The 25389-nt window shown below is 39.7% G+C and overlaps 1 protein-coding gene across 2 annotated transcripts in view; it reads left to right on the top strand.

Moving 5' to 3' along the window:
- The first annotated feature begins 673 nt into the window (after positions 1-673).
- LOC124113803 (palmitoyltransferase ZDHHC5-A-like) overlaps positions 674-25389 on the top strand; it is a 29234-nt gene continuing 4518 nt past the window's right edge. Inside the window, exons 1-7 of one of the 2 annotated variants that reach the window (XM_048381337.1) lie at positions 674-1082; positions 7276-7403; positions 8023-8180; positions 9013-9185; positions 10652-10766; positions 11920-12011; positions 14109-14253. In XM_048381337.1, coding sequence (XP_048237294.1) covers positions 991-1082; positions 7276-7403; positions 8023-8180; positions 9013-9185; positions 10652-10766; positions 11920-12011; positions 14109-14253 — 903 coding nt within the window. In that variant the 5' untranslated portion in view covers positions 674-990. The remainder of the gene's footprint in view (positions 1083-7275; positions 7404-8022; positions 8181-9012; positions 9186-10651; positions 10767-11919; positions 12012-14108; positions 14254-25389) is intronic. The other variant, XM_048381338.1, reaches the window with a different exon arrangement.

A 25389-nucleotide genomic window follows, 5' to 3' on the forward strand; every position in this document is an offset into this window, starting at 1 on the left:
ATATTGGCATCCGCGAAAGAGATTAACAGTTCAAGGAATCCAGGATCCTGCACAATGGCATCCGGGCTCGGTATCCGGCGTCCCCAAAACGGGATTGGGCATCCACGTCAGAATGTCGGACACAAACATCAATCCCAAAGAGAGAGTACACACCAGTGTATAAATTGTATTTAACTTTTCCGGGTGTGGTGTCTGTAACTTAAATTATCCATATAATAACAAGGCTGTAGAAGTATTTTACCAACATGCGTATAGCTTTCTCAGACACTAAGCTAATATATATTAAGGGTGTAGACTGGAAACGTGTAATTTGCATAATCATCGATGCAGATGTGAAACTCTCGTATGAGTATACTTGTTTTGCTCGGTATAATCCATGTTGTGTCCTGCAGTACACCATTACATTTCATACACCCCGCCCTGTTCTTATTGATTTGGTTGTAGAAGCTTCATCTTTTCGGTATATTCATCACACGTTTTGTTGTTCTTGTTCCAAACTGTTGACATAATCTTTTCCTCCTCACCTCGTGTATGTTTCAGATGTGTATCTAATGGAAAACGGCTAATATGTGGTATCAAGTATTATCACTTGAGGGATGAGTGTTGCACGTGATCCAACAGACGGTTGTTAGAAGAGAATCAAATGTTCTTAGGCAAACAGTATCGACGACCTTTCCTCGAGGCACTTGTTTCAGCGTATTCGTGCGCTTATGATTAATGGATCAGTGTTTTCCATTGTATTGTTAACCTAATATATCTGAAATATCAACACACAATGTGATTATAGCGTATCCAGTCTATGCAGGACTGGATCAACAATCAACACGAACATGTGTACATTTGGATGAACTATTTCGAACACCATTCTTGGCGGAATAAATGTATACATTAGTGGAGTTGTTCGGTCGGAATGGAGGCGATATGCCATCTTTGTAAGATGTGAAGTGGATAAAATATTTCCCCATAACAGTCTCCTTTTTCTAACCAGCCATGCCTCGATGTGAATTCTCAACAAGAATAATTCCTGCAACATGTGCATGGAGTTTGATCCTGGGGTGCACATCCCTGTACTTCGTATTTGTGTGAGTAATGAACCCATCACCTGGCCGAACTGTCTGAACCCGGCTTCCGAACTACAATCAACATTACATTTGTTGATATATATTGCCTCTTGAATGATAGAAGTATGTCGCAAGACACGTGCACGTGTAAAAGTGAAAATTACGGATGTATATCGTGTTATTTAGTTCGCCGGCTTTAACATGCCGTGTAGATACATGTATGACGAAGCCTGTGGTCATTTCCTGTGATAAGCTTTAGAGTCTGGATTTGTCAGTAAAATATTTTGTACTTCACAGTATTTTAATATCCTGTTTTAAGTTTTAACAAGTTGTAATATGATTATATGTAAGACGTGTGACACTTTCGATGAGGTATTAATTCTAGCTTCCAAATATCTAACCCATGTTTCATAGTGACCCACCCTACCCATCATTTATTATCAGTGAAGTAGGCCTGTATAGATCACCTGGCACTAAGTTTGAGCTTTGATTTTTTTTGTAATTTTGCATGTCATGATGGACATATCCTCACAATTTACATTGAATACACATTTTCACACTACATCAGGCACCCAATAATGAGTGGGCCTGATACCATGGATACTGTCATCCATGGTGCTCTTATTGAACAGGTAGAAACTGAATGTGTATATTAATCTGCTCACATACACTGATTTCATATCCATCACATTATTGAACCATACAAGATGAAGACGATTGATTATGCGTGCAGATTAGTGCTGTATGTATTGGTTGAGAAGTCGATTAGTTCATACGAACGTACGGTTGACTCCAGTTCATCGGTTTACTTTGGTTCAGGTTATCAGCTATATCACAAGTTATATATGTTTGTATGATAAACAAAGATAATAAATCTAGTTAACATCAATTCATGAGATTGCACAATTGGAATCTTCAGTGGGGATACCGGGTTAGAATTCCTCTCCAGCTACCTATGCTGGTTGTAAGTTGGGTGGTCAGGCTTGGTGACATGGTTGATAGCAAGGAATGTTGCTCACAATATCGATCACTGGGTTGTCTGGTGAAGACTCAATTATTTACAGGCTGTCGTGATGTAGCTAGAATATTAAAATTTGTATCTTGATAAGACACCTCAGATATGCCTCTTGAACCTTTTGGGCCTATTACACTACATTTGCAAAATTTTAGTGCACCATGTCTACTATACCTGCACACCCAATAGAAAGAGAACATGCACCAACTAGTAGTGGGACGATACACCGATACATTGGTGGATCATGATATTTTGCACTTTTTCGTTACATGCATCGATCACATTCGCACGTTAAGAATTTCATTTCATCACTAATTAGAAGTGAAAATTAGTGTTGAAAATCATCCAATATGTATCACGATGCCATGCTCATGTTCCTATGCGTATCAAGATATATGCATGTGCTCTTATTTGTGGTGCGTAAGCCATCTTTTTCATAAACAGGATGGCCAAATACTCGGTACCTGGTACACTAACGATTCATAGTTGGCAGTGTCAGGTATGGCGGAATGGATGAATATTATATATTTACGTTTTCACTACTCATTTTCACTTGTAATTAGGGCTTGGTGTAACATTTATTAATGAATACATTTAAGGTAAGAATGGATACTTTTTACTTTGTGTGCGGTTGTGATCGATACTTATAGAGAAGTAAAAAATCGAGATCCACTGATGCATCGGCGTATCGTCCTACGATTAATAGCAGGGGTAGACTAAGACTCAGACTAACAGACCAGTGGTTATGTCTAACCCCGTATAGCGCCTCATCCGTGTCATTGCTGGGATGATCAATAGTCTTTGACAGTCCCTGACCCTGTGATATCATTAATGGTAATTACCCTAATGAGTGTGATGTAATCTGTCATCAGTCAGGGAAGGTCTTCACAACTCTTGCTGTAGCATGGTAATCAGTGAATGGGGATGGGTGAGTGGCCTCATTAGGCCAGATCCATTTTGTTTTGTCATTTCTATTTCTGCTCAGCTCGCTCATGAACCTTCTGCCTAATATCCTCCAGGGGTTCAGATAGATTCATTTTCCTGGACATTGACTGATTGTCAATCTCTTCAAATTCAGATCAAGAATAGGTCTCCAGCAACCCATGCTTGCTGTAAAAGGCGACTATGCTTGACATAAGAGACGACTAACGGGATCGGGTGGTCAGGCTTGCTGACTTCGTTGATGCATGTCGACTTCGTTGATGCATGTCACCATGTCCCAATTGTGTGGGTCGATGCTCTTGATATTCATCACTGGATTGTCTGGTCCAGACTTGATTATTTACAGACTGCCGTCATTTAACTGGAATATTGCTGAGTGCGGTGTTAAACAACAAATAAACACACCATTAAATTATGATATTTTACTCCAATACCATAGCTATCTGCATCAACAATGATCAAGATCTGATGACAACTCCATAGAAGGTGTGTCAGGGGAACCCCTAGCAAACCTTGACCACCCAATCTAACTGAAGGATGCCATTGAACCGACGTCATCTTTCTAAAGTGATGTGGCTTCATTTCAAATTTCAGTTCATATCTAAAACCACACAAATATTCCTTAGATCGACTTCCAGGGGGCACGGGTGGCCCAGTCGTCTAAAATGCTGCGATTCGCTGTGCAGAGTTGCATCCCTTGGGCACGCCAGAATCCTATGATTGTGGGTTCGAATCCCGGTTAGCCCCAATTATGTTTCTAGGTTTGTCAGCACCATACCCGTGCTCGTGGGTTTCATCGAAGTGGTAAACGTCTGAGACCTGCATCACTTCGGGCTTTCCTCCCACATTAAGCTGACACGCCGTGATATAACTGGAATACTGTTAAAAGCAGCGTTAAACCCAACTCACTCACACACTCACTCACCATGCTCACTAGATCGACTTCCTGCGGTGTGGATGCCATGTCACTCAGAAACAACAGAGTGTATAGCATATCTGTAAAAATATGTCAGGGCTTAATTAATACAACATAAACTGGTAAAGGAGAAAATAAAAAATGTGAAGACTCTAACCATTGTTTGCCATGTTTACTTTTGGAAGTTATGATTGAATGAACATGATGAAATTTTTAAAATATTTTTTTTTTGTGGTTTTATCAGCCATTAACACATGTTAGAGATGTCAACAATAATGTTTATTAGTCAGTACCTCCACTGGACATACAGGAGTACAAGTGACAGCTTTGTCTGTATGTGAATTTAATCATAATCAAGTGATGCGACTGATATTGTTTTGGATTTTGCATACTTGTAGAAATAGTGGTGGACTTTATACAAGGTGCAACTTAAGACATAAGGAAATGATAATCAGTCATGTGATATGAGGAAGTTCTATATAGGATTTGTTAACAGTATTAACTGTTTTGTTTAAGTCTATCAGAGCTACAGTTAAGCTGCATATTTGCGTAAAAAACCCCCCCCCCCCAAAAGAACAAATTTCAAAAAATTTCAAAACCCATTTACTTTAAAATAATGTAATAACCCAATTAAAATAGAAACCTCGAGTAAAAACTCAATTGCTCAAAAAGTTGTCTGGAGCTCTGGTCTATGAAAGTTACGATCCGCAGTCTGTGCCAAAAACTTTTGAGTCTACTGGCCAGAACCGTCATTTTCATTAAATTTAGTGTTATAATTATGTGGGCGATTATAAGCTGAGCTTACTACATGATGAGAACAAACAGAATTTTACTAGTTTTCGGAGAAGTGGCTAAAGTCGCAGGCTGTGTTTGTGGCAAATACGTTTGATTCAACCAGCCTACAAATGTATTTTGACATGATTTTCAGTCTATTTTAATCTTAGTTTATAGGCTGGTAAAATTTGATTTCCCTGCACCAGAAGTAATTTTATTTGACACTGGCTCCAGACTAGTGGTAAATAAAATGTTTAGGACAAAAACCAAACATTCAGAAATGTCATGTTTGATATTTGTTATGTGACGTCTGTGAACAGTTAAGGGATTGAACAAAACTAAAAGTAATTTCAGCTGTGGTACCGGCTAAACACTATCACCAGTCTTCGAAATTCACGTTAGGATCTGCTAGCCCAGGATTACTTAATTGATCTGATGACAAGTAGAAATCCAATGATGGTCTCCTCATAGTAGCATCTGAGGTTGTCCCAGTCGTCTAAGGCGTCGCAATTTGCTGTGCAGAGTTACGTCCCTTGGGCACGCCAGAAACCTATGATTGTGAGTTTGAATCCAGGTTTGCCCCGATTATGAATCTAGGTTTGTCAGCACCATACCCCTGCTCGTGGGTTTTCACCAAAGTGGTAAACGTCTAAGACATGATATAACTGGAATACTGTTAAAAGTGGTGTTAAACCCAACTCACTCATAGTAGCATCTGAGGGCTATTATTACGAACCAGTTCACAATACTTCAATTGCGCTACAAATCAGGGATACACATGGCCACGAGTCTGTTTGTCCAAGACAAGTCAAAATCAAGAATTAATACAGTTGTTAACTACCAAATATTAGCTCTTGTACATCAACCACTTGTCCAAACTGAGCTGCAGACTACTAGTACCGTATTTGACGTAATAAGCCCCCATGGCGCTCTCAAAATTAGAAATAGGGGGCTCTTATTAGAATATTATTTTGGTGAAAAAAAACAGTTGAAAGATAAATTTTGTGGTTTATGCTGACAGCCTGAAATGTTTATGTATGACAGATATAGTTTTGCAGAATTTAATTGCCCATAATTAAGGGTGCATATAACACACAAGTGCGTATTTTACGTGAATAAGTCTTGTGTACATTGATCAATCGGAAGGGGTGCCAATTGGTATTGTTCACTAGCCAATATATTAGCAAATATCGCTGTGGGGGCTTATTAGAGAGGGGCACTTAATACGTCAAATACGGTAGTTGGATTTGACCAACAGTGTCTACCCCTGCAAATTGGAACTGAATAGAACTGACAATGTATACAATTTGTCTTGTTCAAGGACGAGCTCCAAACTGAGGAATAGTGAAAGAGAGTTTCCACTAATCCTTTGGACTAGTCTTAGAAAGACAAATTTCCAAGGCTGGCCATAAAGAATATTCCGAATTAAGAATGTAATCCAAGATATTTCTCCTCATAACTTCAATAAACGAAATAATAAGAGATTAAAATACAATGGTAGGAACCTTACAGGTATAAAGAGTCCCGCAAAGATCCGGGTAGAATAGGTCTTCAGCAGCCCATGCTTGCCGTAGAAGGCGACTATGCTAGTCGTAAAAGGTGACTAACGGGATCGGGTGGCCAGGCTTGCTGACTTGGTTGATGCATGTCATTGATCCCAATTGCATGGATTGATGCTCTTGATATTTATCACTGGATTGTCTGGTCCAGACTGGATTATTTACAGACTGCCATCATACATGTCATATGGCTGGAATATTGCTGAGTGCGGCGTTAAACAACAAACTAACCAACCAAGAGGTATAAAGAAACAGCATGATCAATTTGCATCTAACATTGAGCTCTCTCTACACATGGTATAGAAACTTTGGAAACAAGAATGTGTGGGGAAGGGTTAAATACATGTGCTCCTAACATGCATAAATAATGATACCTCGATTGATTACCAGCTGCTCTGTGCAAGTAATTACGGATGGGTCTGTTTGGAGTTTGATTAAACATGCTGAAAAAGAAGGGGGAAAAATATTGAGTGCATGAGTTTGGTTTTACGCGACTTTAAGTTTGATGTGGGTAGAAAGTCTGAAGTGATGGAAGTGTCACACTTTGGTGCAACCCACGGACATGGCTGTGATGCTGACAAACCAGGAAACAATGAGGATAAACCATGATTCAAACTTGTGATCAAAGTGAATTGCAGTGCCTTAGACAACTAAGCCACCCGTGCCCTATTGTGCTTAAGTACAAAGAATGTACTGAAAACACAATGAAACATAAAATAAGGTGTTGCACCTTTATCTGTGTACAATTCACTGCTGTCTTTGATATGTCATAGGGGAACGGGTAGCCTAGTTGTTAAAGCGTTCGCTCGTCACACCGAAGACCCAGGTTCGATTCCCGACATGGGTACAATGTGTGAAGCCCATTTCTGGTGTCCCCCGCCGTGATATTGCTTGAATATTGCTAAAAGTGGCGTAAAACCATACTCACTCAATCACTTCGTGATAGGTCATAATTATGTTTCAAGATTTTCAACATGATAATGCTATTTTGATTGTTTTCGTTTGCAGATGCCGATATTTAATGAATACCAGTACCTACGCACTAGCCATCCCGGTGTATCAGGGAATATTGACAATATTTGTCTTGGCAAACCTCTTCTTGGCTACGTTTATGGACCCAGGAATATATCCAAAAGGTGGGTTCTGTATAAGTTATGTTGATATTTGTATCTTGAACATGTTGAACACACAATACATTTTGTACAGAATTAACATACGTATATCATGCATATTAGCATGTATGAGACAAATTTTGAGAATAAAAATCATTTGGGTCTAGGAGTCTCACAAAGCTTTGGGCGCAGACATTGTTGATGAAGACCACAAATACATGCTTACATGTTGCCTTGGCCAGTGGTAAGGATGTAGCTGTCACCCAGACCAGGCTCAGGGGAGGGGGGTTTAGAGCTAGGACTAGCATGAATTCATTAATTCATATGAGCTTTACTATGCATTACCATAAAAAATGAGAAATCCTTGTGATGGTTTGGGACGGGGTGGTCGGGTAGCCTGGAGGTAAAAGCGTTCGCTCGTCACGCCGAAGACCCGGGTTTGATTCCTGACATGGGTTAAATGTGTGAAGCCCATATCTGGTGTCCCCCGCCGTGATATTGCTGGCATATTGCTTAAAGCGGTGTAAAACAATACTCACTCACTCACTTCCACCCTTTGATACATGGGTTCTTGATTAGCTGGGAAACTTCATCCTGTGAGCCTGATTCTCATTTGACTAAAGCCATCATTTTCTCTCCACAGCCCATGAAGACGAAGCCAAAGATGATGACTTTAGGGCTCCATTATATAAAAATGTTGAAATAAAAGGTATAACAGTGAGGATGAAATGGTGCACAACATGCCAGTTTTACCGACCTCCTCGGTGTTCACATTGTAGTGTGTGCAACACATGTATAGAGGTGAGTTCTGGCGACATTAGCAAACTTTAGATCTGTTCAAATTATATTTTCATATGTTCCTGTGAAAACAATTTCGACTTCGTCTCAAATCGAGGGTAGGCTTTGTTACCAGGCAATAATAATAAGTGCATTTATAATGCGCCAGATTCCATTCACCAAGTGGATGCTCATAGCGCTACACTATTATTACCCCATGACTTGAAAACCTCTCAACATTTTTCAACAACTAAACTTTGTGTGTGCATTGCTCATCAGCTTAACTGGTGCCGTTTACTTTTTTCAAATCTTTCTAAATTTTATTTTGTTATGTTTCCATGGAAACAATTTGGTTTCAAACAACTCAACTATTGCCCTTTCAGATTTATCTGTTTCTATTTTTTTTAAATTTCGTGTTTCCATGGACAATGGAAGTAATTTGGACAAAGTCACAAATATGTTTGTTTCATGCCAATTCTCTACAGCTCATGAATATTTCTGTATGAAATCATAATCTTTACAGTCTGTAATTTGCTATTATTGATTTTTGGATTTGCAAACACATTTACAACACAAACAATTGTATCCAGAAAAAGGAAGGGAGGAGACATGTGTTTGAATAAAAACCCATTCTAGTTTATATTTGAGAAAGATTTCATATCTCATCAACTTTCATGGAGTATATTGTATATTGTACGTTTCTCAATTACTATACATGTATCATGTATGTGTGTGTCTGGTCCAATTTAATCCAGTTGAATAATTATATTGGAACCAACTCAGAGGTGCCTATTTATTTTGTTTTTGACTAATGAACTTTTCAATGAACTGAAACCATGTTTTGTTCTCTTTTCAGACATTTGACCACCACTGCCCGTGGTTAAACAACTGCATAGGTCGACGCAACTATAGATATTTCTTCCTGTTTCTATGCTCACTCTCCGTACATAAAGTTAGTATATTTTCCCAGTGCCTCGTCTTTATGCTGCATCACAAAGATGAACTGGATGCGCCAGGCAGTATTTGTGCGTATCCTTTTCTCGAGAACTTCGCCAAATGTTTGTTTTCCATTTAGAACCCCTTGAACCTCTTGAACCCCTTGAGGACAGGCAACATAGCACGTTATTGCTATAGATAATATGAAAAAAAAGGTGTTTCAGACAATTTAACGTTACCATGGCAATGAAGATGGGGAATGTTTTTGCTACATGATAATACATAGTCAATGTAGTTGGGTCCTTTGGGCGCGCCAGAAACCTGTGATCATGGGTTCAAATCCTGGTTTGCTCTGATTATGTTTCTACCTTTATCAGCACCATAGTGTGCTCGTGGGTTTCACCAAAGTGGTTTACATCTAAGACCTGCATCACATCAGGCTTTCCTCCCACATTCAGCTGACACGCACGGATATAACTGGAATACTGTTAAAAGCGGCGTTAAACCCAACTCACTCACTTATGAATGTTTTTGTACTTGTTCTGCATGTTGTTTCTTCCTATGAATGTGGGTGATCAATTTGAGATGGAGATGGAATATCCTACTTATAATGTTGTATATTTACTGTCATTATTTGACTTGTTGACATGACCGTTTTGGTGTTCTTAAATTTTTTGTGTTGCTGGAAACATAGTTCCCCTTGCTTCCCTATTTATGTGGAATTGACCTGCGAACTATGCCCTGTTCATCCTTCACCGGGGCGGTCGGGTAGCATGGTGGTTAAAGTTTTCACACGACACCGAAGACCAGGGTTCGATTCCCGACATGGGTACAATGTGTGAAGCCCATTTCTGGTGTCCCCCTCTGTGATATTGCTAAAAGCGGCGTAAAACCTCGCTCGCTCGCTCACTCACTCACTCACTCTCACTCACTCACTCACTCACTCACTCACTCACTCACTCACTCACTCATGTCCACATCATCCTGTTAGTCGTAAGAGGCGACCAAATGAATAAAAGATGGTGTGGATCGTGGCTTGCAATATCTGGTCCTGACTTAATTATTTACAGGCAGTCGTCATATAGCTGGAGTATTGCTGAGTGCAGTGTGTCTGCGGTGACCTATACTTGTACTAGAGGTCAGGTGGTCACGTCATCATATCCTGACTGAGTTTTTGTTTGTTTGTTGTTTAACGCCTTACGCAGCAACATTCCAGCTATAAGACAGCAGTCTGTAAATAATCGAGTCTGGACAAGACAATCCAGTGATTGACATCATGAGCATCGGTCTCCGCAATCGGGATACGATGACATGCATCAACCAAGTCAGCGAGCCTGACCACCTGATCCCGTTAGTCGCCTCTTACGACAAGTATAGTCGCCTTTTGCAACAAGAATGGGTTGCTGAAGACCTATTCTGACCCGGATCTTCGCAGGTTTCCTGACTGATCAATCAGTGGTTTGTCTGGTGCGAATTATTTACAGGCCGCCATCACTTAAGAGGAATATTGTAGATAGAAGCATTAAAAACAACAACCAATGTCCTTGACCTGTGTCCAGTATTGTAGTAATGTGTATAATTGGGCTGCTGATCATCCCGGTGGCAGGACTGACCGGCTTCCATATGGTGCTGGTGTCAAGGGGCAGGACGACTAATGAACAGGTGAGTCGCCAGGTAAAAACACTTTTACTTACACTTATGATGAGATATTGCAGCAGTCTGCCACTTCAGAAACACGTCCAAGCCTAAATGGAATAAACTTTCTTTCTGTCTGGAAAACTCAGCTCATTATACGTTATATATCATTACGTTAACATTAACGGATGTTAAAATGTTGTCAGTTGATGAGTTTGGCCTTGTCTCACGTTATTTATCAGTACGTTAACAGAAACGGATATTAGAAATGTCAGTAGATGAGTTTAGCCCTGTTGTCTCAAAACCTTTAGGCACAGACACTGTAGTAGTAAGGGAAAATATCATAGTTCTCTTGTGTTTTCAATTCCAGTGAATACAGTAATTATTGATAATGTTGGTCCTGGAATATGAAACCTAATGCCAGTGTCTGATTAAATTTTGTCACAATGTGATCTGTATTTTTGTCATTGTAAGTGATCTTTTATCCCAGGTAATTCCAAATTGTCAATTTTGGGGTTGACACCTCTGCCGTAGCCTGAGCCAGTTAGGCGAAGCAGTAAAAACCCTAATGTTTGTGTTGGATAAAACACATCAGGTTTTTATGAGATTAGAACCCGAAACATATGAGGAAGTGTTTTATCTAACCATGTGCTAACAAAAACAAAAATCTGAAACAACATTTATGAACAATTTTTTGTTTCAGACATACTTTCTATGAAGCTAAGAAAACGGGTTAAAAATATTTCTTGCTGGTGTACATGTACTTGAAAAAGGTTGCAAATTCTATCCACTAAAATATAAAGAAGACATTTGTCATTTGAATTTACATCATTCCATGTATGTCCCATGAAGATTCATGTTAGTATGTGTCATCATAAGAGGTGACTATGCTTGACATAGGAGGCGACTAAAGGGATCGGCACGCTTACTTGGTTGATGCATGTCATCGATCCCAATTGCGTGGATCGATGCTCATGATGTCAATCACTGGATTGTCTGGTCCAAACTCGATTATTTACAGACCGCCGTCATATAGCTGGAATATTGCTGAGTGCGGCGTTAAACAACAAACCAACCAACCAACCCATATATGAGATTTAATCCAATCGGAGAACAATAGGATTACGCCACTAGAGGTTTATTAATCATACCTACATGTGTTGCATGACTTGTTTTCTGTTGTGATGACCAGGTTACAGGGAAGTTTAAAGGTGGGCACAACCCCTTTTCTCGAGGCTGCTGGCTCAACTGTAGTTATGCTCTCTGTGGACCACAGTGGCCTAAGTGAGTATGTTGATGTAGGTGTAGTCCCCACAGTGGCCTAAGTGAGTATGTTGATGTAGCTGTAGTCCCCCACAGTGGCCTAAGTGAGTATGTTGATGTAGGTGTAGTCCCCGCAGTGGCCTAAGTGAGTATGTTGATGTAGGTGTAGTCCCCGCAGTGGCCTAAGTGAACATGTTGATGTAGCTGTAGTCCCCCACAGTGGCCTAAGTGAGTATGTTGATGTAGGTGTAGTCCCCCACAGTGGCCTAAGTGAGTATTGATGTAGCTGTAGTTCATAACAGTGGCCTAAGTGAACATGTTGATGTAGCTGTAGTCCCCCACAGTGGCCTAAGTGAGTATGTTGATGTAGCTGTAGTCCCCCACAGTGGCCTAAGTGAGTATTGATGTAGCTGTAGTTCATAACAGTGGCCTAAGTGAACATGTTGATGTAGCTGTAGTCCCCCACAGTGGCCTAAGTGAGTATGTTGATGTAGCTGTAGTCCCCCACAGTGGCCTAAGTGAGTATTGATGTAGCTGTAGTTCATAACAGTGGCCTAAGTGAACATGTTGATGTAGCTGTAGTCCCCCACAGTGGCCTAAGTGAGTATGTTGATGTAGGTGTAGTCCCGGCAGTGGCCTAAGTGAGTATGTTGATGTAGGTGTAGTCCCCGCAGTGGCCTAAGTGAACATGTTGATGTAGCTGTAGTCCCCCACAGTGGCCTAAGTGAGTATGTTGATGTAGGTGTAGTCCCCGCAGTGGCCTAAGTGAGTATGTTGATGTAGGTGTAGTCCCCGCAGTGGCCTAAGTGAGTATGTTGATGTAGGTGTAGTCCCCACAGTGGCCTAAGTGAGAATGTTGATGTAGCTGTAGTCCCCCACAGTGGCCTAAGTGAACATGTTGATGTAGCTGTAGTCCCCCACAGTGGCCTAAGTGAACATGTTGATGTAGCTGTAGTCCCCCACAGTGGCCTAAGTGAGTATTGATGTAGCTGTAGTTCATAACAGTGGCCTAAGTGAGTATGTTGATGTAGGTGTAGTCCCCACAGTGGCCTAAGTGAGTATTGATGTAGCTGTAGTTCATAACAGTGGCCTAAGTGAGTATGTTGATGTAGGTGTAGTCCCCACAGTGGCCTAAGTGAACATGTTGATGTAGCTGTAGTCCCCCACAGTGGCCTAAGTGAGTATGTTGATGTAGGTGTAGTCCCCGCAGTGGCCTAAGTGAGTATGTTGATGTAGGTGTAGTCCGCACAGTGGCCTAAGTGAGTATGTTGATGTAGGTGTAGTCCCCCACAGTGGCCTAAGTGAGTATGTTGATGTAGGTGTAGTCCCCCACAGTGGCCTAAGTGAGTATGTTGATGTAGGTGTAGTCCCCCACAGTGGCCTAAGTGAGTATGTTGATGTAGCTGTAGTCCCCCACAGTGGCCTAAGTGAGTATGTTGATGTAGGTGTAGTCCCCCACAGTGGCCTAAGTGAGTATGTTGATGTAGGTGTAGTCCCCCACAGTGGCCTAAGTGAGTATGTTGATGTAGGTGTAGTCCCCCACAGTGGCCTAAGTGAGTATGTTGATGTAGGTGTAGTCCCCCACAGTGGCCTAAGTGAGTATGTTGATGTAGGTGTAGTCCCCGCAGTGGCCTAAGTGAGTATGTTGATGTAGGTGTAGTCCCACACAGTGGCCTAAGTGAGTATGTTGATGTAGCTGTAGTCCCCACACTGGCCTAAGTGAGTATGTTGATGTAGCTGTAATCCCCCGCATTGATCTCGACATCCACCCCAACTTTGAGCTATGATCTCACCATCCACCCCAACTTTGAGCTATGATCTCACCATCCACCCCAACTTTGAGCTATGATCTCAACATCCACTCCAACTTTGAGCTATGATCTCACCATCCACCCAAACTTTGAGCTATGATCTCGACATCCACCCAAACTTTGAGATGTGTGCTAACTGTCCATACCAACTTTGAGATGTGAGCTAACTGTCCATACCAACTTTGAGATGTGAGCTAACTGTCCATACCAACTTTGAGAAGTGAGCTAACTGTCCATACCAAGTTTGAGATGTGAGCTAACTGTCCATCCCAATCTGTAAAGTCTGTCTCCCTGCTCCTCCACACAGATTAGTTGCCTACATTCCCAAGACGAGGACAATACAGATCGAGTCGTCAAAGGTTACGTACGTGGCCGCGGACAAAGATGTGAAGCTCTACTCCGACGCCAGCTCTAACGGGATCCAGCGAGACGGGCGCTCAGTCAACAACAGTGTGAGTAGGCTATAAGGTTGTACACACTTTCAGTATCAGCATCCCACTTTGACATCGTCTACGTCACCGCTGCACTGTCGTAGTTGGGATGGAGTATGCACGGATGTAGTTGCAGACGTCGTAGGAGGGAGAGTATCTGTAAACATTACAAGTTTGTAGGGCTGTCGTTTTAATAAGCTAAACAGACTTGAAAATGTCTTCACTGCCTCCAAGTGTTTTCAAAAGAATTTCAGGATTTATGATAATTGGGTATAAAATTACCAGAAAAACTTTTTGTGGAGCCTAAGCCATAAGAATTACCAATTAGTTTTCTGTAATTGTTCAGTCCTCTTTTTGTTGAGAAAATTATTGTATTTTCTGTTTTGCAAAACATTTTGTTTTGGACATGACTGTTATTAGTTACATGTTTTATCCGATATCTAAACCAAGCCAAAACTCGCAAATAAGTTTTATATTTGTACTATGGTGAATATTTCCTAAAGACAGTTTATTCCTTTTTTGAGACTAATTCTATTGATTTAGCGCTATTGAATGACAGCCCTGGTGGTAAGTTATGTTGGACAATAAGGAGATATCTTTGCTGAATTCAATTTAAAGAGCTGTTGGTAAGATTCAAACCTTTAATTCTAGGTTCTATATTATTAAGCCTTGCTTGATTGTAATTTTTTAAAAGATGTTGGACATTAGGTCTGCCTTATTACATGTTAAAGTTAAACATGTGTCTTGATATTAACATATGAAGTCGTAATGTTTGTAAGATTTAGTAATGTTCTGGAACCATCAGAATATTAACAATGATACATTCAATTTATTGTTAATGGCACACTAACAACCTTTGTAACTATTATTTCTTTTGATGTAAATAATTAACCTCGGGTAAGTATTGTGTATGTTAAGTGTTAAACATTTTGTCAGTGTGTATTTCATTTCAAAGCGGGACTTTGTAAATGACTATTACACTTACTTTGACATGTCTGGGAATAGGATTCAATGACATCCTTGGTAAATATTTGAGTTTGAAGTATTGTCTCCTAGTATTTAAACCACGTAGTTGTATTTGCTTTACATATCTGCTATCCAGTCTTAAGTTGACATGGGGGCAGTGGGGTAGCCTTGTGTCAGCAGTGGCTTGTCACGCTGAAGACCCACGTTCAATTCCCAAAGTATACAGTGTGTACAATCTCAATAAAATCAGATTGCTTACTCCGATACAACACCTATCTGTGTGAATATTTGAGGACCGCTTCATAAAAGTCATGTCTGTTGATCCCTGAGCGAACTTTGACTGTTCAAACTAATTGAAAGATTAAGTTATATTATTAGTCTACATTCAAAAGTGGTCGTCTTTGTTCGTTTTAGAGATACAGAAATTATATATGTTGATCTGAATATTTCGCTCACTCATACCTTGGATTTAGAAGCCTCAACTTTTGCATGAGAATGCAACCTCTTATGTAGGTTCAAGATAGAGACATTAGATAGCAAATCTGAATACTTTGCTCACTCATACCTAGGCTTTAGAAGCCTCGACCCGTGAAAATCCGGGGTAGAATAGGCCTTCAGCAACCAATACTTGCCGTAAAAGGTGACTAAAGAGGCGACTAACGGGATCGGGTGGTCAGGCTTGCTGACTTGGTTGAAGCATGTCATCGATTCAAAATGTGTGGATCGATGCTCATGATGTCAATCACTGGATTGTCTGGTCCAGACTCGATTATTTACAGACCGCCGTCATATAGCTGGAATATTGCCAAGTGCAACGTTAAACCACACACATACACTTTAGAAGCCTCAACCTTCGCATGAGAACACAACCTCCTGTGGAGGTTTCCTCAGATCTTCACGCAGTCGGGAATCTCATCAGAGTAAAAGATCTGAGTTTACATGAGATTGCAATATGTGAAACCTGTTTCTGGTGTCTGCCTGACGTGATTTGGCTGGATCATTGTTGAAGGTGGAATAAATTCATACTTACTCCATCAATATTGCCAGTGGGGCGTAACACAATTTTGACATGGCTTGGGCCATGATATACTGTAAGAAATAGTCAGTGAATTGTTCGAAGTTTCCTGATGATTTATGATGTAATACCCCTTTCAATTGCCAAAAACACAGATATTACTGTCGAGTAACAAATATACTGATATGTATATTTACATTTGGATTTTCCTATCTTTTAAGAATTCAGTGGTAGATTTTCAGACTTACTATGAATGCATCACTTAACGTATCCATGTGGAATCTCATTTGTGATTATCAAGTTTCTTGAGCCCCATTCCATTAAGGTACTGGACCCTTTCGCTATTATGACTTCGTTTTGAGCCTGATTTTAATGTCAGGATAATACAAATAGCTGTCCAGTCAGCTAACACCAACGAGGGAGAGATTCTGTGCTGAGTTAGTGATAAGAGAGATCGACATAATGTTGCTTCAGAAATGGAGCTTTGGTGGCAATAGGGTCCAGGGTTTTTATCGTAATAAAATGGAGACATGATACAAGGGATATTCGAGCATGGTAGATTCTGGAAAAGAGTTGGTCTCCATGTCAAACTTCAGACAAGTGGGTCACAATGGCTGCGTTTTAGGACTAGAAGCGAAACATTCTCATTAAATCAGATCTCTTGCTCCGATATGATACGATGCCTCTCGAGATTTGAGGACACCAGAGATGGTCTCGTCAAGTGAACAGTGAGCAACTTTGGACCGTCCAATCTGTGTGAAGGATGAGAGGGTTTGAGCCAATCATGTTAACTTTCTGATAGGATTTGCTTCATTTCTTTACCACCTCAATGTGGACATTTTTATTTCAACAAATGAAAACCCTTGTAATTATCCTTTGTATGGTAGATGCCTCGGAACTCAGAAACGATAGGGTATATAAATATTTTATACAGACAGCGTGTATTAAATATCCACAACAGTATAACAGAAAAGCCTTCATTATGTACATAATGTTGAGATACAAACATCAGGTTTGCTGGTCTGAATGTGCTGCTCACTTGTACTGAGAATTTAGGACCTGTGAGGATCCGGGGTAGAATAGGTCTTCAGCAACCCATGCTTGCCGTAAAAGGCGGCTATGCTTGTCGTAAGATGTGACTAATGGCCTCGGTTGGTCTGGCTCGCTGACTTGGTTGAAGCATGTCATCGATCCCATTTTCGTGGATCGATGCTTATGATGTCAATCGCTATATTGTCTGGTCCAGATTATTTACAGACTGCTGTCACATAGCTGGAATATTACTGAGTTCTGCATAAAACAACAAACCAACCAAACCGAGACCTTAGAAGCCTCCACCCTTTCCATGCTGATTAGAAAGTGTTCTCAAATCTTCATGCAGAGAGGGATCGTATCGGAGTAAAAGATCTGATTGGAACTGAAACTACCAGGAAGTCCTGGCATCTGGTGTTCACTTGTTGAAAGCTTGTTTAGTCAAACTTTTGACCATGTTTGTGTGCACCTGGATCAATTACTGTTTAGCAACAGTTAAAAAACAGCTCTTTTGTATTCATTAACCATATGGCATAAAGGAGATAGCAGTGGACCATCCATCACACCACTATGAATGTTTTTAAAATTTTAGGAAAATTATAAAAATATTAAAAATGTATTAATGGTATAAATCCTTTCTTTTTATCATTGTTCAAGTATTAGTAATGTCTTTCAAATTGACAACTTAGTTTTCATGTGGTTTCATGCTGTTGGCCAGATGATTGTCAAAAACCTTTAAGAAATACAAATACAAATATGAGAACAATTTGTACTTATATATTACTGTCATTGGGGGGCACGGGTGGCCCAGTTGTCTTTGGCACCGCGATTCGCTGTGCAGAGTTGGAACCCTTGGGCTCTCCAGAAACCTATGATTGTGGGTTCGAATCCAGGTTCGCCCTAATTATGTTTCTAGGTTTGTTAGAACCATCCCCGTGCTCGTGGGTTTCATCGAAGTGGTAAACGTCTGAGACCTGCATCACTTTTGGCTTTCCTCCCACATTAAGCTGACACGCCGTGATATGACTGGAATACTGTTAAAAGCGGTGTTAAACGCAACTCACTCACTTACATTACTGTCATAGGCCTATGCTGAGGTATTGGAGTTATGACCACTTTAGAAGGGATCCCATGTAATGGTATTTTCAAAATTACTTTCAAATTGCACTGATTGAGAAATAAAAAATCTGGGCTTGGCACCTTTCTCAAAAGTAAAACCTATCAATGGAAAATGTGAGTGACAATGAGGTTAACTTGGTCAATATGGGGAACATTTTGTAGAACTCATTCTCCTCCACTGAAGTAAATAAACCTGTCCCAATCCTGACACAATAGCATTATCAGCCGTGTGACAAAGACTTGGGATTTATTCTGCTGTGGTAACAGCTGCCAGCTGGCTGATGCTGGGATGATTGTATTATCATATTATAACATCATTATTACTTGTTGGGGGATCCATAAACATTGTCACAGCTTTCTCTTTGCTTCATTGATAGCTGTTGCGCAACTTCTCGTCATCTATTTTCATGACTTACCTCCCCTTGCACTGGTTAACATTAAGTGAGACTGTGGAGAGGTATTCATGCTGATTTATGTAAATGATATCATCCATATGCATATTGAATATAATTTTTAAGAATTTGATTTCTGTGTTATTCATGATTCATAGTTCACATTTTCTATGCCTAACAGCGAAAGTGACGATTTTGAGCCAAAATCCAATTTTTTTGGAACTGTATTTCAATGGAATAAGAAGATAATCATTTTCAATGTAGATCTACAGGTATGTTACCCATTTCATGGAGCTAAATTGAATTTGGAATTGAACGCACAGCAGAAAGAAACCTGATGTGTAAGGTCAGGAATAATGGATGACCAAATTTTGTAGTGTTCCCATCCATACAGCAATATGCTGGAACTCTAAGATGTTCTAACTTGCAAATGTAAACATGAAAGAATGTTATAAGTTACACTCTGAGATCAACTCTTTCAGGTAATCAAGGTGATGCTAGATGACTTAGTTTACAGCGGTCCCTTGTTGTCAGTAGCTATATATTGCTTATGAACTTTATCAAAGATTGATTAGTTCCAGCTTTCAGGGGCGGTCGGGTAGCCTAGTGGTTAAAGCGTTAGCTCATCACGCTGAAGACTCGGGTTCGATTCCCGACATTGGTACAATGTGTGAAGCCCATTTCTGGTGTCCCCTGCAGTGATATTGCTGGAATATTGCTGAAAGTGGCGTAAAACCATACTCACTCACTCACTCACTCACTCCAGCTTTCAGCTATGGAATTGATCATGAATTCTATGTACTGGATAATTAAAAAACTGTATCAGGTCATTTCAATGTGTTTTTTGGAGAAATAACCATTGAGTGTTACTTCGGTCAATTCAATTTTCAAGCTGATGAGGTTTTGAAACACATTTCTGTCATGGCTATTTCAAACTTTCCTAGAACTGGTGAATGTTTTTGTTGGACAGAATATGGTAAAAATATCATTTTGAAGTATTGCTACTTTATCTGATGTTATTGTCTTGAGGGGTGTAGACAATGAATGGGAAAGAATCAAAACGTTAATTGATCATCAGTCTGCATTTCAAACCAGTGTTCATCCTGGATTATCCTGTGTATTACATGTCCACTCCATTGTGATAAATACCCTTGCTTCCAAAGCTTCATTTTGATCCTGATTCAGAGTACCGGTCTGTTGACCCGTGAAGATCCGGGGTAGAATAGGTCACCAGCAACCCATTATTGCTGTAAAAGGAGAGTTTGCTTCTCGCAAGAGGCGACTAACGGGATCGGGTGGTCAGGCTCGCTGACTTGGTTGTTGCATGTCATCGATCCCAATTGCTTGGATCAATGTTCATGATGTCAATCACTGGATTGTGTGGTCCAGACTCGATTATTTACAGACCGCTGTCATATAGCTGGAATATTGCTGAGTGCTGCGTTAATCAACAAACAAACAAACAAAACCAGTCTGTGACACTAACTTTTGAGTCCACTTCCTCAAACTTAGCATCATTTTCAGTACATTTTTGTGGTATCGTGTGGAGTTTTATTAGTTGATCTCACTGGACTAAACAGAAAGTTACTTGTCTCATGGATCAGAGAAGTGGCTACAGTAGGGGACTGAAGTACACAATGCTAAAAATACCCATCCAATCTAGTAGTGGAACGATACACTGATATTTTGGTGGATCGTGATTTTGTTACTGCTGAACAATGCTGAAAATACCCATCCAATCCAGTAGTGGAACGATACCCTGATAATTTGGTTGATCGTGATTTTGTTACTTCTAAATACAAGTATTGATCACGGTCACACACTAGGTAAGACATATCAATTCTTACCTTAATTGTTTGCTACAATAATTGATACTCCAAAGACTAATTAGTAGAGAAAATTAGTAGTGAAATGGAAATATTTTGATCCATTGCGCCATACTTGACATTGCCAACTGTAAATCGACATTGTGCCAGGTATTTGTCAGCCTGTCTATGAAAATGATGACTTACGCATCACAGATAAGAGCACATGCAAGTATTGATACGTATAGGTTTGTGAGCAAGGTGTTGTACCTATCGGATCGCACAGTTAGTGTATCATCCCAGCCCTAAGATTCCAATCAATTTACACTCTTGATGGGGAGAAGCTCCGTACTAAGCTGGTTCTGAACTTCCGAAATGAAGCCTTCGTGGCGAATCAGTCCAGGGTGTATATCATAATAGAGGGGAGATAACACTTTGGGTCATTGAGGATGAGCAATGATCAGTCTTGACATTTGAACTGCTGTATTCGACGAAATAAGCGCCCCGCTCTAATTAGCGCCTACGGCGATATTTGCTAATATATTGGCCAGTGAACAATCCCAATTAGCACCCCTTCCAATTGATCAATGTACACAAGACTTATTTATTCGCATATAATACGCACTCGTGTGTTATATGCACCTTTAATTATGGGCAAAGAAAAATTCTGGAAAAATATATCTGTCGTATATAAACATTTCAGGCTGTCAGCATAAACCACAAAATTTATCTTTCAACTCTGTTTTTTCCACCAAAATAATATTCTGATAAGAGCCCCCTATTTCTAATTTTGAGAGCACCCTGGGCGCTTATTACGTCGAACACGTTAATTCCTTACACCAGTACTGGTAGCTAACAATGAAATGGTTTGTGCTGTTAACATAAAATGAAAGTTCTGGAACCCTCTTGCACAAAGCAATATTTGAGTTTTGACTCTGTTAGGCTTCAAAAAGTAAAAGAATTGGTTCTCAGGCAATGGTTTTTGAAAATATAGTGCGGGTTGGGCGTGTCTTTTGGGGGGGGTGTTCCAACCAATAAACAGTTTTGTAATCAATAAAAAAACTGTGTACAATCAACCTGGGAAAGGGCCTCCCCACATAGATGTATTTCATGATGAACTAAATAATGGAATACAGTATTTGACTACCAATGGACTTATATTATAGGATTTTTTAAATTTTATTTTTAAAATGGAAATAAAAACGAAGCGTGCGGCGAACTTTATGATGATACGGGGGGTGACTGAGAACCAAGACTATCATTTTTTTAAGCCTTAAGAGCCAAGATTGCTTTGGGCAAGTGGGCGTTATGATATTTCAAATTATGAAAGTGATTAGGCTAACACATGAAAAGTAGAAATTTTATCTTATCCTGACTCATACGCATGAGCAATAAGTATGAGTCAGGATAAGTATAAATAATATTTTTACTCCAAAAAATACATATTTTATGTTATCCTGACTCATACTTATTGTTCCTGAGTCAGGATATTTTAACTAAAAAAAACCCAAACATTTTCAACCAATATAAGTTGTCAGTGTGTTTGTCTTTTTAAGTGAGGTGGCTGGTGACATTTGTGAGGTGTATGAGTGAGTTACCCTCAATGTACTCTGTGTCTTGTCATCAACTTTCTATTCCGATCAACTCTGTATGAGACACACTTGATGGTATCTTGTGGGGTCAGTATGTACACAGTAAGGAAGTACAATCCGTAAAAATGCATTTTGCCAGACACCTATCCACCATGTTTGTTTGTTGCTTCTATTGTAGCCGAACACGACAGTCACTATTTAAAAAAAAAAGGGTGGTGAATCTCAAAATAAGCACCAAGAAATAATCTACTTGCATTTGTATGGTTCAATGCAATTAAACCTCCCACTGGAATATCAAAGCAATTTATTTACATCGAAAATTGGACATCAAAAACAAAAAAGGAGGAAGGTGTCTGGTACAGTGCAGTGTTGCCGTACAATAAGTACCACTTTCGATGATTATCCAAAACAACTGTCTTAAAAATATTTTTCACTTATCCTGCTTTACTCTTTAATGCATTCATTCACTGCTGACCTTACGACAACAAAAAGACAGTGCTCAGACAGTGCTCAGCTATGGTCTTGGGTGAAGAAATAAAGATGTTTCCGCTTTTCACTCCTACTTTTTGCATGGACCATTGCCTCTGTCATGTGACCTTGATGACAAGTCACCTTCCTCACATCACTGAATGTCGTGGAACAGCAAGGACGTCTCTCAACTGAGCTCTTCAAATTGGATTTTTTTTTCAACCTTGAGCTTCAGCTATTAATCTAAATTATCTCAGGGCGTTCGGGTAGCCTAGTGGTTAAAGTGTTTGCTCGTCAAGCTGAAGACCCGGGTTCAATTCCCGACATGGGTACAATGTGTGAAGCCTATTTCTGGTGTCCCCTGCTGTGATATTGCTGGAATATTGCTAAAAGTGGCGTAAAACCATACTCACTCACTGAATTATATCTGCAATTAAGGAGTAATGCAGGATAAGTATACATATGTCAAAAAATATTTAGATTTTACTAATATTGAATTATAACAAGGGGACAATAACTGATTAAATTTTCAACAAAACTGTTCTATGCTGTGAGGCCGGGGGCAATTTATTTTCTTGATTTAGTTTGAAAAACAAACTCTTCAAGGCACCTGTGTACATAACTGTCGATGGATGTGATTCGCATGAATGTTTGGTTGGACTTTGTAGAATGTTCCATAAAGTATAGGAAGATTGGAGAACATGTAGAGCGATTTGCTTCATCTGTCGGTACATGGGGGACAATAAAAGGATGTGAGGCCAGGTGTTTTTGAGTGAGACAGACAGGGCTGAAAATATGATAATTTATTGTGGCCTGAACATTGGTTAACACCTATTGCTGTAAACACATTCAATGAAATTTAACATCTTATTTATGTCACATGCTGTGACTTTAGCCACAAGTCTGTAGCCCGGGTTTGGTCAAATGTGTTTTGGTCCAGTAAGCTTTGTAAATATTAGTCCATATATTAACACTAAGATCCACTGAAAACGATATCAAGAAACAGGTTCGGGCTTAGTAGACTCAAAAGGTTGTGAAGATCCGGGTCAGATAGGTCTTCAGCAATCCATGCTTGCCGTAACAGGAGACTATGCTTGTCGTAAGAGGCGACTAACAGGATCAGGTGGTCAGGCTCGCTGACTTGGTTGATGCATGTCATCGATCCCAATTGCGTGGATCGATGCTCATGATATCAATCACTGGATTGTCTTGTCCAGACTTGATTATTTACAGACCGCCGTCATATACCATATTCGGCGTAATTAGCGCCCCGCTCTAATAAGCGCCCACGGCGATATTTCCTAATATATTGGCTTCTGAACAATCCCAATTGGCACCCTTCTGATTGGTCACTGTACACAAGACTTATTTTTTCGCGTATAATACGCACTCATGTGTTATATGTACCCTTAATCATGGGCAATTAAATTCTGAAAAAATATATCTGTCGTACATAAACAGTTCAGGCTGTCAGCATAAAACCACGAAATTTATCTTTCAACTTATTTTTTCACCAAAATAATATTCTAATAAGAGCCCCCTGTTCCTAATTTTGAGAGCGCCCTGTGCGCTTATTACGTCGAATACGGTAGCTGGAATATTGCTGAGTAGGGCGTTAAACAACAAACCAACCAACAAAAGGTTGTGCACAGACTGACATTGTCTGGCATGTTAAATCATTAAGCTCAGATACCTTCCGTTTATGCTTGCATATCCATATCATGCATAGATAAATGTTGTCTGACTTGAAACATGTGTAAGCTGAAAGATAGATAATTTTATTCCTACAACTGTTGCATGTTTGGAGTAGTGGGAATGTTGAATTTTATGTATTTCGTGTTGAAGTTATGTCCAAATTGGAAAAGATCTTCCTCTATACATGTATTTAGTGTTGTGTACTTTTATATATCTAGTATTTGAGTGCTGAGAGCTCTTGGAGTACATGTATTTGATCTTGTGTAATGTGTGTATGATGTTATTCTTGTCTCGCATACATCATATTTGTGGATCAATACCTCGCATGTATTTTTGAATCTGTTAAAAGTGTCAGGAATGTGTGTTGTCAGTTTTTTTGACGGAAATATATTCATTTTGTAACTCTACATAGGAAATTATTCACCAGTTGATAATCTTTTTTAACACTCTGAAACAAGAATTTATCTCTTTTTGTAATATTTATGGCATAGTTTTAACATGTTGATGAGATCAATTCCTTTGTCTAGTGTTTGTGATACATTATTGGGGTCCCAAAATTTGTTCATGTCTAAAAATTTATTAATGTATTCGTTAAAAATTACATATCTTAATCTTCATTCAGCATTGGAAATTAATAGAGTTTTATTACTCATAACTCTCTTAAGTTAATGGACCAACGAAGATCTGGGGTAGAATTGGTTTTCATCAACCCATGCTTGCCATAAATGGCAACTATGCTTGTCGTAGGAGGCGACTAACAGGATCGGGTGACATGATTGATGCAAGCCATTGTATCCCAATTTCGATGGATCGATGCTCATGATGTCAATCACTGGATTGTCTGGTCCAGACTCGATTGTTTACCGACTGGCTTGAATATAGCCGAGTGCGGTGTTAAACAACAACCAAAACAAAGCAGAGTAGGACCTGAACCAGTTCTTGTGAAGATATGAGGAAATTTGAAAGCTAAATTGGTACTTATAGAATTTTGAAAATATTTCACACAGTGAAACCTTGTCCTTTCTAAATTTATAAAGTTGAAATATTAAGATAAAGATCTTTATGCGCCTGCA

This window comes from Haliotis rufescens, unplaced genomic scaffold, assembly GCF_023055435.1.
Source record: "Haliotis rufescens isolate VD_foot unplaced genomic scaffold, xgHalRufe1.0.p SCAF_38, whole genome shotgun sequence".
Classification (NCBI taxonomy): Eukaryota; Metazoa; Mollusca; class Gastropoda; order Lepetellida; family Haliotidae; genus Haliotis; species Haliotis rufescens.